The sequence below is a fragment of the Perognathus longimembris genome, chromosome 4 (genome assembly GCF_023159225.1).
Source record: "Perognathus longimembris pacificus isolate PPM17 chromosome 4, ASM2315922v1, whole genome shotgun sequence".
NCBI lineage: Eukaryota > Metazoa > Chordata > Mammalia > Rodentia > Heteromyidae > Perognathus > Perognathus longimembris.
The window spans coordinates 84,945,022-84,964,027 of NC_063164.1; the positions used below are offsets into that span (position 1 = coordinate 84,945,022).

The 19,006-nt window shown below is 40.5% G+C and overlaps 1 protein-coding gene across 5 annotated transcripts in view; it reads right to left on the reverse strand.

Moving 5' to 3' along the window:
* Positions 1-19,006, reverse strand: part of Mgat5 (alpha-1,6-mannosylglycoprotein 6-beta-N-acetylglucosaminyltransferase) — a 365,603-nt gene that overhangs the window by 215,584 nt on the left and 131,013 nt on the right. For all 5 annotated transcript variants that reach the window (XM_048345586.1, XM_048345584.1, XM_048345587.1 and 2 more), the window contains one exon: positions 11,227-11,391. In XM_048345586.1, the coding sequence (XP_048201543.1) occupies positions 11,227-11,391 (165 nt within the window). The remainder of the gene's footprint in view (positions 1-11,226; positions 11,392-19,006) is intronic.

The window sequence follows — 19,006 nt, forward strand, 5'->3', positions numbered from 1 at the left end:
ATGGGGTGGGAGTGATAGAAGAAGATAGGGAGAGAAGGAGAGAGGGAATGAGGGAGAGGGAGAGAGAGGAGGGAGGGAAGAAGGGAAAGAAAGAAGGGAGGAAGGAAGGAAGGAAGAAAGGAAGGAAGGAAGGAAGGAAGGAAGGAAGGAAGGAAGGAAGGAAAGAAGGAAGGGAGAGAGGAAAGGAAAGGAGGAAAGGAGGGAGGGAGGGAAGGAAAGAAGGAGGGAAGAAGGGAGGGAACAGTCTCAGTTGGACACACACTGACTGAAAACCTACCTGTTCACTAGACTCTGAGCAAGACATTGGGGGCTTAGAGACTAGCTGTGGAAACAAGCAAAAGAAGAAAAGTCCAAAGATATCTGTAACAGGTTGTGGGACACAAAGCAAGTGGTTTGGGACAAGAAAAGGAGTGCTCAGAGAAGCCTTCTTAGGGAAATTTGAAAACGATGTAAATAAGAATTAGCCAGCATTGGCGATGGCTGGAGAAAGGTGTAAATGTGTAAGTATAGTGCAGGGGGCTGGAAAGCCGGAATCAGGGCAGGGTGTGACCATTTAAAATAGACATTTAAGCTGAGTTTATTTCTTTTCTTTTCTTTTCTTTTTTTGGCCAGTCCTGGGGCTTGGACTCAGGGCCTGAGCACTGTCCCTGGCTTCTTCTTGTTCAAGGCTAGCACTCTGCCACTTGAGCCACAGCGCCACTTTTGACCATTTTCTGTATATGTGGTGCTGGGGAATCGAACCTAGGGCCTCATGTATACGAGGCAAGCACTCTTGCCACTAGGCCATATCCCCAGCCCTATTTCTTTTCTTTCTTTCTTTTTTTTATACTTATTTATTATCAAAGTGATGTACAGAGAGGTTACAGTTTCATACATTAGGCCTTGGGTACATTTCTTGTACTGTTTGTTACCTCCTCCCTCATTCCCCCCTCCCCCTTCCCCCTTTCCCTTACCCCCCCTGCGTTGTTCAGTTGGTTTACACCAAATGTTTTTGCAAATATTGCTTTGGAGTCGTTTGTCTTTTTATCCTTTGTCTCTTGATTTTGATATTCCCTTTCGCTTTCCTAGTTCTAATACCAGTATATACAGTATCCAGAGTACTCAGGAGATACAGTGATAGTGAAGGTACAATCACAGGAAGGGGATACAAGAGGATCATCAACAATAGAAGCTACACTTTCACATGGCATGTTGAAAGTAATTACAACAGTTATATAACACTCGTTTCCATAACATGGAGTTCATTTCACTTAGCATCATCTTATGCATTCATAAGGGCATAGCTATTAGGCTCTTGTGATCCTCTGCTGTGACTAGCCTAAACCTGTGCTAATTATTTCCAATAAGGGAGACCAAAAAGTCCATGTTTCTTTGGGTCTGGCTCACTTCACTCAGTATAATTTTTTCCAATTACTTCCATTTCCTTATGAATGGGGCAATGTCATTCTTGCTGATAGAGGCATAAAATTCCATTGTGTATATGTACCACATTTTCCTGACCCCAAATACAGGAGTACCCAACTTCATCAAACAAACACTACTGACTCTAAAAACACTCACAGACCCAAACACATTGATTGTTGGAGACTTTAACACTCCACTGAGTTTATTTCTAACAGCTTTAAAAGAGAAAAGTGATGGCAGGTCATTAGCAATCCAGAAGCTTTGACCTATAAACCTCTCAGGGAGAGAAAAGTTTGAGTTAGGCTTTGAAAAGCCACACCATACCTTGACTAATGTTCCTAAATATCCATATGCATATTTATCTTTAGCTAAACCTGCAAACCTCCCTGTCAAGTGGGCATGACTATTATGTTCCTCATGTCACAAAGGAGGAAACTGCCATAGGAGTTAAGAAATGCGCCCCAAAGTCACACAGCAATGCAGCAGTGGAGCCAGGATTCAAACCAGGGCAGTCTATCTCCATAGGCATTACTTTTCATGGCCCTTCCATCTCCAGAGTCCTAGAACTAACTCTTTATTTGCCTTTAAAGCAATATCCCAAATGAACGGTTCAGGGCTGTGCTCTCTAGCTTCTGGTTGGGCCCTCTTCACATGTATCTCTGTCACCTGCCCATGAATTATTCCTTAAGAATATGATCTCATCTACCCATTCTCCTGTTTGAAAACTCTCCTCAGCAGCACAGCCAAAGAACCAACAAGAAAGTCCTTAGTTTCCTACTGAAAACACTTCCCAAATACTCCAGCCTCCCCTTCTAGCTTTATCCTCCTTAGCACTCCAAATATTCACTGGAGGGTATTTTATATTGTAAAATTGACCTTTGGGGACCTGTCCTGTTTTCTTTAACTTATTTACTCTCCCCTCTATTTGTAATTATATTATACTCTGCTTCAAATTTATAAAATGGGATTCCTAATAACACTTTGTTATTTAAATCCATCCTCCCAGACTACTCTGTGCCAGATTACCTTCTCTATTAGCTGAAGCAAAAAGCACACTGCCAGCAGATGGACTGGTGGTTGGTCAGGAACGAGTTTAAGGCTAAAATTCTCAAACAATCTTCCAAGAGTTTATAAATCTCTCTCTCTCTCTCTTTTTTTTTAGAGGTTTCAAAAACCAGTTGCAAAGCTAAATAGGATGGGTTTGGGAGCATGTGAACAAACTAGAAGGTAGGTAAGAGACTTTGGTTCTCAGTTGTGTGGGCAAGATACCTCAACAGCTGAGCCTGTCTGGACCCTTGCAATTAAATAGGAGTACTTGTGGTCAATAGGTTCTATGAATGTGTTTTTCATCAGCATTGCTTGACCCCAGTACAACGGCCATACAGGCCTGGAAATTTCTGTTGTAAGCTCTGCACTGTATATTAGGGCCTCTGTGTGTGTGTGTGTGTGTGTGTGTGTGTGTGTGTGTGTGTGTGTGTGTGTGTGTGTGTGTGTGTGTACTGGGATGTGAACCTTGTCAACTCAGAGCGTGAACACTGCTCCCTAGATTTTTTGCTCAAGGCTGACACTCTGCCACTTGAGACACTGATCCACTTCCAGCTTTTGGGTGGTTAATTAGCGATCAGAGTCTCATCGACTTTTCTTTCCAAGCTAGCTTTCACCTGACCAGATCTCAGCATTCTGAGTAGTTAGGAGTTCAGGTGGGAGCCACGGACACCTAGCGTTCTGGTTTCTATTAGATATAAATAGCATGGCCCAGTCATGACAACTTTGGTCTCCAGACATTTGTCAAGTGTTCTCTGATGAATAAAGTTGTGCCCAGTTGAGAATCACTACTATAGGTACTCTGCCTTGAAAGTTGGCACCACTTTGCCTGAACTGTACTTTCTTGTCTTTAATGATCAAAACGGAAATGTCCTTGACTACACAGTGAAAACCACACCAATAACTACATGATGTACTTTCTGTGAAGACACCAAAAGAAGTTTCTGACCAGTATTCTAATATTTATTGCTGTCTCTGCAAAGAGCAAAGCAGAAAGTGGCATGTAGAGATGGAAAGGGTTCATTTCTTGCTTAAATGAATAGGAAATGACCCTGCAGTGAACTAGTGCCTCTTCCGCCTTTCCACAGAATCTGGGGTCCCACTTGGTGGCCAAGACCTGACCCGGGGAAAGCTACCAGGTGAACAGATGACTGAGCTTAGAGCTGGGTCACTTCAGGTATTACTTTAACACAAGTGATTAACACAAGCACACAAACAAGAAAATAACACAGGTGCAGCATCATTTCAGGGTCCATTAGCACACAAAGCTGGGAAATGATATTTTCAAAGGCAAGGCCTGGAGCCCAGGATGAATATTTTCCTTGGTAAAAATAATAATTATGGTGATGGTTTTAAGAACAGAAACTACTGTACCTCACTCCCAGATATTAGAAACCAGACATGTGGCAAAGGAGACTTCAAACATGCATGACTATCTAATATGCACTTTGGACCAAATACCAGAAAACAACCACTTGAGTTATGTCTGCACTTTCAATTTTGTGATCACATTTCCCAATTGACCTTGCAATTGTAAGTGGTCATAACAGAATAGATGCTATCATTATGTTAGGCTTTTAGTGAATAGTCAATGCTGGCTAATTACTCAGTTGTTGACTGACAGCAACTACTGGTTACTGATAGTTAAGTAAATACAGGCAGAGGTACATGTACAGTTGTGCTCACACGCATAGTCTTGTTGAGAGTTGAATGATGACCCTGTCCTCCAAACTACTGCCATCTAGAAGTTGCATTTCATGGAGTTTTCATAGCACAGAATCATCTGTGCAAAGCTTAGTCATGACTAATCAAAAGGGCAAGCGAAGTCTGTTGAGGCCTCAGAATGAGACCAATTCCCAACTCAAAGCAGTTCCTCATAAACACAATCAGAGAAGAGGAACTATAACTCCATTAGTACAACCCTACCCATGAGATCAGTTATTACTACATGCTTTTTAACAGGGAGGTTTGAACACGTGACAGGAAATAAGCTAGATAATCTCCATCCTGAGCAGGTAAACATTTTCATAATCAGACAGCTATTTTTTTCCTTTTCCTCTGTTATTTGGTACCTGCAAAACTACACAAAGGCAAAAAGATCTTTCTAGCAAACACCAGTGAGAAGATAGCAGATTCTTTTTGTTGTGGTACTAGGGATGAATACAGGACCTTATACTTGATAGGCAAGCATTAAGCCCAGCCCAATACACAATGGAATTTTATGCCTCTATCAGAAAGAATGACATTGCCCCATTTGTAAGGAAATGGAAGGACTTGAAAAAATTATACCAAGTGAAGTGAGCCAGACCCAAAGAAACATGGACTCTATGGTCTCCCTTATTGGGAATAATTAGTACAGGTTTAGGCAAGTCATAGCAGAGCATCACAAGAGCCCAATAGCTATACCCTTATGAACACATAAGATGATGCTAAGTGAAATGAACTCCATGTTATGGAAACGATTGTTATATCACAGTTGTAACTACTTTCAACGTCCCATCTGTATCTGTATCTTCTATTACTGATGATGTTCTTGTATCACCTTCCTGTGGTTGTACCTACACTATCTCAGTAATCTTATCTGAGTATATTGGAAACCATGTATACTGGTATTAGAAGTAGGAAATTGAAAGGGAATACCAAAATTGAGAGACACAGGGTTAAAAAAAGACAAACAACTACAAAAGCAATACTTGCAAAACTGTTTGGTGTAAGTGAACTGAACATCTCAGGGGGGGAATGGGAAAGGGGGAGGGGGGAGGGGGGTATGAGGGACAAGGTAATAACCAGTACAAGAAATGTATCCAATGCCTAACATATGAAACTGTAACCTCTCTGTACATCAGTTTGATAATAAAAATTTGGAAGAAAAAAAAAAAGCCCCAGCCCATGGAAGGAGGTCATTCTGACAAGGGAGTATTCAAGCCCTTTCAGAGAATAAATCTAGATAAATTAATTTACTATCTGATTGATAAAAGTATGGGGAGGTTTTGTTTTTTTCAATCTGCTTCTCCATTTCTTTGATTCCCATTCCTCTCCAGCAAGATAAACAGAGCTCACAAAATATAGTTCCCTCTGATTCTTGATTTTAATAAAGTTCATTTCCACCTAAATTTCTCTAGGGACACATTTAATTTCACATAATAAAAAAGCCCAAGGGTGATACATTTTGAAGGAAAAGCCATTTTGGATAAAAGCCACATGGAACACAGCTAGACAAAGCAGGGAAAGGGGATGGACACCACACACACACACACACACACACACACACACACACACACACACACCCCACACACACTACCCATCTAAAGAAAATATAGAGAACCTTTCTTCAACTGCCATGGCACCCAATTTAGCAGCTGTTTATTGTCAACCAGAAGATATATCAGCAAGCAATAAGACACAACAGTTAAGCACTCAGAAACATCGGTGAGCAATAAGACACCAGAGCAAGCAGTAAAGACACACCAGGGAGAACATTTCTGAGCAATTACCACATGTCTAGATGAAGGAAGGGAGAAAGGAAAGCTTTGGCAAATAGGAGTAGACCCCATAAAAATGAATTCTCATAGCTCAAAAGCCATTATTGAAGTGACAAGAGGGCTCTGAGGACCAACGGTATGGTCATGGACAACAGAGAGGGAAGAAAAGCAATGACTGACTGCTCACAAATGAGAACTACTAACTCAAGTCTTCAGTCTTTTCCATGCTCTGAAGTATGGATATGGCAAAGAGGCAAAAAATATGTGTTGGTTACCTGAAAGGATTCATCATTCTCCCCCTCCCCCCAACTCTGGGAGAAACCGAGGAGGATGCCCAACACATCCCCATTTGCTCTGGGCTTAATAAAGGGTTGTGTCTGTACACAGAGGCCTGGATATCACAAAGGCCAGCCAAGGAGCAGGTGAGCAGGCCCAAGTCACAGAGAACTTCCTTATCAAACAGGTTTTACTAAATATCCAAGGAAGTTCAGCTCTCCTTGTCCAGGAACTTCTAAAAAATAGGCCTAGTTACAATTTTTGCAGACTTCTCTCTTTACAATGACTTACAAGTAGAAACAAGAAAGCGCAAACACTCAATCTCTTCAGAACATGGCACTAGGAAGGCATAAGCCAAACAAAGAGGTTTCTAGGACCAGTGTGGGGCCCTCCCCAAATACATAAACTCAGTGACATCTGTGAAACCATTTCTCAGATGTGCTATAAAGATTAAGTAAACTCATGCATTTTAGAAGAGCAGAGAAAGTAACTGGTACTTGGTGGATGCTTGTTAATCATGTCTTCTCCCTTATTTTATTTGCCATTTTTCCTACTTTTTCCTCCACAAGGCAACTATGTGTCAATCCTACCCATCTCCAGAGTATCTCTCCCTTCAGGATGCCTCCTCAATCACTCCCACTTCACAGTGACTATGATTTGTATTTTTTTATGCATGAATATTATTTCTCTAGTTGACCAAAGTCTTGAAGGTATCAATTGAATTTATAGAAAAAGAATGCAAATAGATGAGAATAAAGTTAATTATTAAAAGTATAACTCTAAACTGACTATTTTCCTAAAAGGACAAACAACAGGATGCAACCCTCTTGCAGGTTCTTCAAACATTAAGCCAGCAGTATTGACACATTTAAAGGAGCTCCAATCTAAGCCAATGACTGAAAACCTATGGAGGAGGTATTTGTTAGCTGAATATAGTGCTACTATCCCATTTGAAAGCAGCAGTTCTCAAGGCTCTTTCCTGAGGTCGTCTGTGATTCCGTGCTGAGACTTAGAAACCTAGTCTGGGAAATGTCTCTCTGTCAGCCAGGCATAAAGATAGGACAGTGAGGCCAGGTGCCAGTGGCTCACACGTATAATCCTAAACTACTCTGGTGGCTGTGATTTATGGATACTGGTTCAAAGCCAGCCTGGGCAGGAAAACTTCATGAGACAATTATCTCCACTTAACAAAAAGTTGGAAGTGGAATTTTTGCTCAAGTGGTAGAATTCCATCCTTGAGCAAACAAGCTAAAGTATAGCACCCAGGCACTGAGTTCAAGCCCCAGTACACACACACACACACACACACACACACACACACACACACACACACACACACACACAGAGAGAGAGAGAGAGAGAGACAGAAAGAGACAGAAAGAGACAGAGAGAGACAGAAAGAGACAGAAGGAGACAGAGAGAGACAGAGAGACAGAAAGAGACAGAAAGAGACAGAGAGAGACAGAGAGAGGTGCTCTACATCACTGGCCATAAAAGAAATGCAAATCAAAACAACATTGAGATTCCATCTCACCCCAGTAAGAATGTCTATTATCAGGAAATCTAATAATAACAAATGCTGGAGAGGATGGGGCCAAAAAGGAACTCTACTACATTGTTGGTGGGAATGCAAACTTGTTCAACCTCTCTGGAAAGCAGTGTGGAGATTCCTAAGAAGGCTAAACATACAGCTCCCCTACGACCCAGCAGCCTCACTTTGGGGCATCTAACCAAAAGACTACAAGCAAGACCACACTAAAGCCATCCGCAAAACTATGTTTATCGCAGCACAACTTGTCATCACTAAAACATGGAACCAACCTAGATGCCCCTCAGTAGATGAGTGGATCAGGAAAATGTGGTACATATACACAATGGAATTCTATGTCTCCATCAGAAGGAATGACACTGCCCCATTCATAAGGAAATGGAAGGACTTGGGAAAAATCATACTAAATGAAGTGACCCAGACCCCAAGAAACATAAACCTTATAGTGTCCCTTATAGGGAATAGCTAGTACATGAATAGGCTAGTCATGATAGAAGACCAAAATACCCCAATATCGATACCCATATGACTACATAAGAAGATCCCAAGTTGTGGCCAAAAGGGAACCCTACTTCATTGTTGGTGGGAATGTAAACTGGTTCAGCCACTCTGGCAAGCAGTATGGAGATTCCTCAGAAGGCTAAATATAGAACTCCCCTATGACCCAGCAACCCCACTTTTGGGTATTTATCCAAAAAACCACAAACAAAATCACAGTAAAGCCACCAGCACAACAATGTTCATTGCAGCACAATTTGTCATAGCGAGAATCTGGAACCAACCCAGATGCCCCTCCGAAGACGAATGGATCAGGAAAATGTGGTACATATACACAATGGAATTTTATGCCTCTATCAGAAAGAATGACATTGCCCCATTTGTAAGGAAATGGAAGGACTTGGAAAAAACTATACTAAGTGAAGTGAGCCAGACCCAAAGAAACATGGACTCTATGGTCTCCCTTATTGGGAATAATTAGCACAGGATTAGGCAAGCCACAGCAGAGGATCACAAGAGCCCAATAGCTATACCCTTATGAACACATAAGATGATGCTAAGTGAAATGAACTCCATTTTATGGAAATGATTGTTATATCACAGTTGTAACTACTTTCAACATCCCATGTGTATCTGTAGTTTATACTGTTGATGATGTTCTTGTATCACCTTCTTGGATTGTATCTACACTATCTCTGTAATCTTATCTGAGTATATTGGAAACCGTGTATACTGGTATTAGAATTAGGAAATTGAGAGATAATACCAAAATTGAGAGACAAAGGGTAAATTAAGAGAAACAACAACAAAAGCAATACTTGCAAAACTGTATGGTGTAAGCGAACTGAACATCTGGGGGGGGAGGGGGAGGGGGGTATGAGGGACAAGGTAACAAACAGTACAAGAAATGTATCCAATGCCTAACGTATGAAACTGTAACCTCTCTGTACATCAGTTTTATAATAAAAAATTAAAAAAAAAGATCCCAAGTGAAATGATCTCCATGTTACCAAAACAAGAGTTATACCACTGTTGTAATTATTCTCAACATGCCATGTGAACTCGTACTACCTTTTTCTCTCTTTTTCCTTGTCTGTTTGTTTGACTGAGTGGTTTGTTTAGTTTTATTTCTCTTATACTCCCTTCCTGTGGCTGTACCTTGCTGCCACTGTATTATATCCGAGCACACTGGATACTGTTTATACGGGTAATAGAACTGGAAAAGGGAGAGGGAATACCAAAATTGAGAGACAAAGAACAAAAAGACAAATCATTCAAAAAGCAACACTTAGAAAACATTTGGTGTAAACCAACTGCACAACTCTTGGGGGAGAGGAGAAGGGGGAGGGGGGAAATGAGGGTGGAGGTAACAAGAAGGAGGTAGAACAAGAAATGTACTCACTGCCTTTCATATGAATAGGTAACCCCTCTGTATCACACTTTGACAATAAAGAAGAAAAAGAAGAAGAAGAAGAAAAGGAGGAGGAGGAGGAGGAGGACGAGGACGAGGAGGACGAGGACGAGGAGGAAGAGAGCACCAAAGCAGCAAGATGCCATAGCAGAGAAAAGAAATGAGTACAGGAATGTTATGTTTACATGGGCTCCTGAATTCCAGGACAGAGGCATAGTAGAAGAGCAGCAAAAATCATTCTATCTCTAAAATCTGATAAACTTAGAAGAGTGATGAAACCAACAGGAGCTTCCCAAAAGCATCTTGCACTGAGAACAGGCATGGGGGAATGGAGACTGGAGAAGCCTGGCTCTCTCATTTATTAATAAGCAGCTCAACACAGTGGGAGGTTTTCTTGTCTAATTACAGAAATGGTTGGAAACTGCAGGGAAGACAGGATTTATGGCCTTGGTGACATTGCCTCTGTGTTGTAATTAAAAGTTATTTTTAATACTTTTGTTTGGTTGGATATTCTGGATTAGTAGAAATATATTTTGCAATTTAATACTTGCTAAAGGGCAAAGAACATAAAAGGTAATACAACCAGTTTGCATAATATGAAACGATTAAATGTTTTGACACTGGGAGGTGGGAAGGAAAAGAATCTCTCCTACTTAAGTCTATGAATTTTTCCAAGATAATAGGAGAGATGAGATAAAAGTGTATGGAAGTAGATTTCTTTTTAAATTTCAAAAGTAACCTAGCTACTTAGTTTATTCTCTAGCCAGAGGTTTGGAGACTACTCAGCAGAATGACAATAGACAGCTTTTTCAAGACCATCCATCCACCTAACCCTTGGGGTTCTTCACTTTGTCGAGTCCCTACAAAGCAGCAGCCACCCAAATAAAAATAATCTTGGCTCATGTGGAATGACCCATGGCCTGACCTCAGGTCAATGTGTGTTGGAAGGGGGTCTATCTTTAGTCCATTCTTTTCTTGACCAATGTTACAATTTCAAAAGGTACCAATGACGGTCCCTTCCAATGTGGGTTGCATGGGGGAGTCTATGAGCAACTACAGGGCCCCACCAACATGAGGCAGGGCCTGCTTATCTCCTAAAGGCCATTTCCAGAATTTGTATTGCTCCATACACACTTACAAGGCATAGTCCACAATCGCAGCTCTACAGCCAACTTATACATCTCCTATGAAAAAACTTCCTTCCTACAGGAAAGAGACAATCTTATACACTTAACAGACTTTAAAAATATCTGACAGGAGTGGAGACTGGGAAGGAATTGGCATGGGTGTCTAAGATAACTTCTGTATTTCATTCCAACTACTCGAATCTTCTCAGAAGAAGTCCATCGCAGAAACTCATTATGTGCACATGTGCTAGAAAACCACCGGAAATTACACATCATGATGAGATCATAAAAGCACTCTAGCATCTGTTATTCAAAGATGAATTTGTACATCTTCACAATAGCATGCCAAGTTTATGGAATTTATATTACACCAGTAAAAACCACTGGGCCCCAGGTCCAAAGTAGGACTGAAATCCACAGAACTGCCATTCTTACCTGCTACATTAATTTTCTCAAGTGCTACCAAGCTGGGAACAGCTGTGGTCGAGTTGGTCGCATTTGTTGCTGTGCCATTGATAACGAGATTATCCACCTTCGACTCTAACTTGCCAATGCGCTGCAAAATGTTATCCAATAACACAGCAAGAGTTTTCTTCAGATCTGTAAAAGAGAATGGGGAAAATGTAAAAATGCTTGTGGCCACTGAATATCTGTCTGCTCTCTGACTCTTTCACAAGAAAAACAAAAACTTCTCCAATGTGAGCTGGAGTCTACATCACTCACTAAAGAGGAGAATTTGTCTAGCATGTGTAATGCTCTAAGTTTGATGCCAGCCTAAAATAAAAAAAGGCCTATTCAAGAGATTGTGAAAGAAATATCTGTCAACAAATCAAGACAACAACAATAACAAAACCCCACATCTTAGAGACAACAGAGACTAGCTTCAACTGCCCAGATCTTACCAAAGGAGTCTATGGGAGAACTCTAGATTGATAAGAAGTGACATAAAGTTATTATACTACACTTGTTCTGGAGCAAACAAAACAAAGCCAAACAAAACTTTGCCCCCTAGCATCCTCCCACAGCATGGAATTTAGATTCTTCCTCCTAACAGCTCTGCGGTTGCTGACACCCAAAGTTGCAGCAAGGTCTTGAAGTAGCTTCTTGATGAAGTTCATTGTCATTTTTAGTGTTGTGTACTCTCTGGCATGTTCCAAGTTTTTGGACAAGTGTTTGTTTCTGTTAGTTACAGAAGGCAGCACTTAATAAATGCTACAGTCTAGACTTCCAGGCATGATGGATAACCAGAGGTGACTATGATCAGATTCAGAAAATACTTAAGACAATAATCATTTCTTTAAAATGAAACAAGTATGAACCAGCCTGGAGATATTCTTTCATGGTGTACACATCTCAGTGTACATTGAGGAAGTGTGCACTTCTGAAGGAACATTGTCTTGATCCCTATATTGGGTTTTTATGTAGCATAATATACAAAAGAAAGAAAAAGAGTAAATTAGACTTTCTCCTCTGGAAACTCACCACCACAAAATGACACACTGACTTTTATGTATGAAGGCAGATGGCCATGAGGAGAGCCATCTACATGAACAGACTCCAGACCCAATATGAATTGGCTGTGGGCCAGGGAAGAAGAGCACAGAGTGGGAGGCAGGATGTAGCACAAACCTCAACTAAGGCACATGTGAAGTGTTACCTTTAATTCTGCTGAGAACAGATAAAAGTGCTCCCAACAGCCTGGGAAATCAACACACACCTGGCCAATTACCATCCATTACCTTGGCCAAGCTGAACCAGGTAAAGAGAGAAACATATTAAAACTGAAACACATAGAACAGAAACACAGGCTTATAATTAACATGGAATTTGTGTTCTCAGATACTATCACTTACACTAACTAAAAGCCATCATCAATAATCATATCTTCATCCCTGAAGTCTGTTTCTTTACATCTCCAAAGTCCTGTTCTAGCCATCATCTCATCCCAACGCTAAACATGAGGCTTTCTTTAAAACAGTCAGGTCTGTAGCAACCCATACATTCCTTTATCCTAATAATATCTAAGACTCATTTATTTTCCATTCACTGTTCATCATACCCACAGATGCCATACATATTTATTTAAATTTCTGGTCTGTTAGGATAATTTTTGACATCATCAAAAATTAGCATTGCTGGCTGGCTATTCCTAGAGACTTAGCCAAATTACAAAGATAGCAAAGCTTGAAGCACATCTTTGATCATGTGAACCTACCAAACCAAAATCATATATTCACTATCTGACCACATACCTTAGGAGACAAATCATTCCTTTGCCATAATCATCCCAGGGACAGGTACCAGGCAAGGAGAGACCACTGTGATAGGTCATAGCCCACCAGTATTATTCACACTAGGCTATCAACCCTGTGCAGCCTGTCTTGCCTTTCCTGGCCTTTCTCAGGAAACCCCAGTAGAGGCAGTGGCCGAACCTTTCCTGTCTTCTGTCTCCTGACTGCTACAGTGTCTCCCCACATGGCCCTATATAGGGTGCCTTATAATAAGATCCTTTGTTTTCCCGAGTCCTTCCTAGTTCCTCTCCCAGGTATCTAATTGACTAAGCAGCTTGCAAATGAATTACCAAACACATCCTGGCCAAACTGATGTCACAGATGAAAATATCAACCAAAAGAGGGTACAAGGGACTACAGTTTCCACTGTCACATGCAATGCAACTGCACAAGTAAACCTGCCTTATCCTCATCTCCTCCCTGTGAGTGAAGTACAAATCCATTACACTTGAAAAAAAACTGAAGTTCAGAGACAGTTTGAATATGAGTCTTTCATACATCTCACAGAGGGGAAAGGCCCAGATTTTGGAGCCAGGTTTTCTGGGTTTGAGCTGAGGTTCTACCTTCTTGTGTCTGCATCTACTGAACAGATTTGGACAGGCCTTCCTCTTTGGGGTGGTTATGAAGACCTGGATGGTAAGGACATGGCTCAGGGAAGAGCACATATCTGATACTCCCAAGGCCATGGGTTTCATCCCCAGTCACTCCCACCATAGGTTCTTTCAAAGACTGCCTGGCACATAATAAGCATTGCACATATGCCTGTTAAATACATGTATTAATAAAATAAAATCTCCTAATAGAAAATGCTTTGTCCTTCCTAAAAATGTCTACCCTTGGGTAACACAAAGCTTATTACTTTATCTAAAAGGTCATGAGATCACTGTCCTCCAGAGCTGCAGCCCCATGGTCAGCATGACAGTCTGCCTCTAGCACATCATTAGCTGGCACAGACAGACAGAGCTGGTCACCCGCTCTGATCTGTCACTGTGTCTAATGCATCAGCTGGCTCTCTCCAGTTGTGAAGATTCCTGGAGACCAGACACACAAAGGGGATAACCATGCCAGTTGCAGGTGGCTAAGCTCAGTAGAAGGAACAGTCCTCAAAATGCAGGACGACATCAAGTATCCGCTCCTCCGGTTTCTTTACTGAAAGCCTGCATGTATCACCAGCCAACTAGCACCAGTGTTAAAATGACATTCAACTACCAAACCCAAAAGCCCTGTTCCTCTAGCATAGGGAACTCACAGCTTCTTCAGCTTGGCCGACTGATACTGTAGGCCAGATCATTCTGTGTTGTGAGGCTGTCCTAGGCATTACAGGCTTTTTGGCAGCCAAACTGGTTTCTACCAGTAGCAATTCCATAGACAGGACAATCCAAATTGTCTCCAGATATTACCAAATATCTCTCCAGGGGAAAAATTTCCCCCACATGAGAAACATGGATTATATGCATTCTGCCAACCCTGATGAGCTAGGGAATGTAAGAATAAGAAGCAAATCTCAACTTGCATGAGGCATGGCTTCCATGCACAGAAACTGCTGCCTCTCAACCCTAAGAAAGGCAACAGAAGATGAGCCTATAAAACAATTCTTGAGGTCTGGGAACCTTTTGGAATCATGCTAAAAGGCAACAGATTCCTGAACAGAAGATTGCCCCCAGTCATTCGTACATGTCCTGTGTAGGACACATTGTTGCCATGTTAACTACTAAGATGTTCTCTTCAATTCTGACACACCACTGTGAGAATCAAGCCTAAGATGAAGTTGTTGATGATCACCCACCTTCCCCTCCCCACAATACCACCACCACACAGTGAGTATTGTCCATGTGTCAGTCTGTCCAAAGCCCTTTTCATGGATTAACTCATTTATATATGGGGAATCTGTGGGAGCTCCCATTCTACTTCACATCTAAGTCATAGTCCCAAGTAACCAGTAAGCATTTTCATCCTGCTGCTTTTGAGCCTACATGTTAGACACTAACCTCTATGATTCTGCCAATGTGTTTGTAAAGTCATGACCCAATCATCCTCAAGACTTTCTAATGCTACTATCCTGTGGCAATGCCACCCAACCAATTCAGTGTCATTGAGCAATGCAAACTGATGCTGGACACTACTGGATAAATCAGCTAATGCAAGATTTAAAAGAATTAAGAATGTGCCATTCCATATCCTCTGTCTTAGAAATGAAGATGGACCACTGGGCTACCAAGGGTAGGCATGTTTTTCCTCCAGATTAAAAAAAAAAAGAAAAAAAAAGAACTATTTGACTTAGCATTTCAAAACAGTTCAGTGTAAGATTATATTATTAATGAGAAAAAATAAAGGACAAACAGCAAATGACATCCATTCTTAACAAAGTCCATCCTTATCAACTAGACACCATACCTGATACATTAAATCACTCAGTATGTTTACATAAGTAAATGAATACAACTAAAGTCTTCTCATAAATAATGAACAGTAATTCTATAAGTACCTTTCTGGGTGATAAAATTGTTTCTCACCTTTGCATTTTACAGTTGAACTTGCAAAAAACTGTTAACAGCTTTATTGCCATCTTAAACAAATAGTGGAATATTTGTGTTTGCATTTTAGCCTTAATGGTAATCCATTTATATACCAAAGAATAATTTCTACAGTTTAATAAGAAAATGAGGGTAAAAGTTTTTCCTCTAAATTCTAGTATATTTTCATATTTGTCATTGTGTTTTACAGTTATTATAGCAATAAAATGTGTCCTCAGCAGGATTACAATTTTCAATTACTAATGAGCTTTTAAAATTTTGTTTGTGTCTCAAAGCCTTAGTAATAAAAATTTAATCCCAATATTATTACCACAATTCTGGGTTCTTAAAATTCTCCATCCATGATAAAGACAAAATCAAAGTAGTTGAAAACATTTAAAATGCCCCTGTGGGGGGGGCATGAGGGACAAGGCAACAAACAGTACAAGAAATGTATCCAATGCCCAAAGTATGATACTGTAACCTCTCTGTACATCAGTTTGATAATAAAAATTTGAGAAAAAAAAATGCCCCTGTGGGAAAGTACACTTTGGTTTCTATCATGTCGGAAGTTCTTCCGATGAATGGTGAGATCGATTAAGCTGCATTAAGACAGTACTCCGACAGCATCTCTAAGTTTTCATTTCCAGGAACCACGACATTAAGGCATGCAGCAGTAGGAAGGTGCCAATATCACCTTGAACAAGATGGACAAGGAGCTAACATGTCTAGTCATTATTTTCTCTATGTCTAGAGTCAAAAGGAGAGCTCAGAAGAATCAGGGCCCTGATGGTACAGTTTGTACACCAACCAGTAAAAGTTGTGAGACTGGGTGATAAACCACATTTCCCAAATAATTACTAAGAAAGGCTATACTAAGAAAGGCTGTTCTTGCACAGCAACAGACAAAGGCCTAATATCTGTCATCTACAAAGAACTCAAAAAACTAAGCCCCTCCAAGCCCAATAAACCAATTAGGAAATGGGCAAAGGAGCTAAAGAGAGACTTCACAAGAGAAGAAATAAAAATGGCAAAGAAACATATGAGGAAATGTTCAACATCCCTGGTAGTAAAGGAAATGCAAATAAAAACAACCCTGAGATACCACCTCACTCCAGTTAGAATGGCCTATACTCTGAACTCAGGCAACAACAAATGCTGGAGGGGGTGCGGGGAAAGAGGAACCCTTCTCCATTGTTGGTGGGAGTGCAAATTAGTACAACCACTTTGGAGAACAGTATGGAGGTTTCTCAAAAAACTCAATATAGACCTACCCTATGACCCAGCCATACCACTCCTAGGCATCTATCCTGAACAGCAGGTCCCAAGATATCAAAAAGACATATGTACTTCCATGTTTATCACTGCACAATTCACAATAGCCAAAGTATGGAAACAACCCAGATGCCCCTCCACAGATGAATGGATCCAAAAAATATGGTACCTATACACAATGGAATACTACATAGCGATTAGGAATGGTGAAATATTGTTATTCACAGGGAAATGGTCAGAACTTGAACAAATAATGTTGAGCGAGACAAGCCTAGAACACAGAAAACAAAGGGGCATGATCTCCCTGATATATGACTGTTAAGATGGGGTGACAGAGAGACAGTAGAGACCAGGTCTGTGAAACTAAAAAATGCTTGTCAAATGGTATTTCCCACAGGATTGGGGCAGCGACTCAACATTATGTAACTAAAACCAAACAACTACTCAACATATAAAGGTCAAAAATGGACCTCTCAGTGGAATACAATAGATAAAAAGCTATGTATGTACGTTCATATAAGACTACTGTCGACATATTGTCTAATATCAACATTACATTTAAAGCCCTAGGCAAATTTTCTTGGGCATAGGCCACGTGGCTATTGTATATGGTCTTGGTACATTGTGTATTGTATATATGTCTACCTGACCTAGGGAAGGGAAAGAAAAACAGGGTGTAAGATATCACAAGAAATGTACACACTGCCTTACTATGTAACTGTACCCTTTTGCCCAACACCTTGTCAAAAAATTTGTGTTTAATTAATAAATAAATTACAAAAAAAAGAAAGGCTGTTCTCTACCCAACTTGCCCTAGGCCATGCTTCCATAGCATTGATTTTCAGCTTAGCTATTCATACTCACCTGTGATGTCAGTTACCATACCCTATATGCAATGTACTACATTGCAGGAATCACCTGTCAAGAGCTGTAGACAAAAACTACAATCTACCTTTTTTATTTCTGGTGATACTAGGATTTGAACTCAGGACTTCCTGCTTGCTAGGCAGGCACTCTACCAGTGAGCTATACTTCTAGCCCCTACAATCTACTATTTCCTGTTTGTGCCATTGCAGAGGCTTGGACTCAGGGCTTGGGCATTGTCCCTTAGCTTTTTCACTCAAAGTTAGTTCTCTACCACTAGATCCACAGCTCCATTTGCACATCTTTGATGGTTAATTGGAGAGATACAAGTATTATGAATTTTCTTGCCTGGGCTGTCTTCAGAGATCCACAGATGGAAGCCTTGAGCCACCAACACCCAGCCCCATAATCTACTTTTAAGATATGGCTGCTATGACTTGATGGCACAGGACCAACTATGCAATGAGCTTGGATCTGTAGCTGAACAGCCCCAAATAATTTATATCTGTGCTGACACCTTACACAAATTCCTTTTCATCAAAGCTACCCTGAGAGACAGAACATGAACCATAGAGTCACAGTATGGTTTTAGTTGCTGCACTGGGGAAACCAGCAAAGACAGGGTGTTAATGAGAAAGAAAGGTGCTAATGAAAAAAGAGTTACCCTCAACCCCTTACTCCCATTGCCTGCAAGGAATGTCAAGTTTCATCAATTATATATTTTAAAATTAATTTGAAAGTGACCTTTCCAACAGAGATAATACTGTTACAGTAATAACTAAAATACAATCCATTCATTATATACAAGGACATTCAAGGCAGTGCTATTTATAAAAGAGAACAGTTATTTATTACAGATAAGAACTGAAAAACTACTTAGCCACCCAGCAGAAAAGATCAAATTATATTATGTCATCCATTCATAAGACAGAATAAATAACTAGCTGTAAACTGGAGGATGGCAGATAGAAGCTCTTTCTAGTCCACTATTCATTGCCAATAGCTATTAACATCAGGAGCTCAATAAGTATTTATTGCATGGATGCATAAAAAAGGAGTAAGAGCCATCAAATTAGCAGAATGAGGAAATAAAAAAGGTGAGTTTTCAGAGGTGTTTAGACAAGATCATCCCATGTTTTGAAAAGACACAAGTAAGACCCCAATATGGGGCTGGGGAGTATGTTTATTTCTATTGTTTATACTTTATGTTCTCTCAGGTTTAGGTAGATTTCATTTTCTAGAACACACTAACTATGAAGTGTGTATTTATCG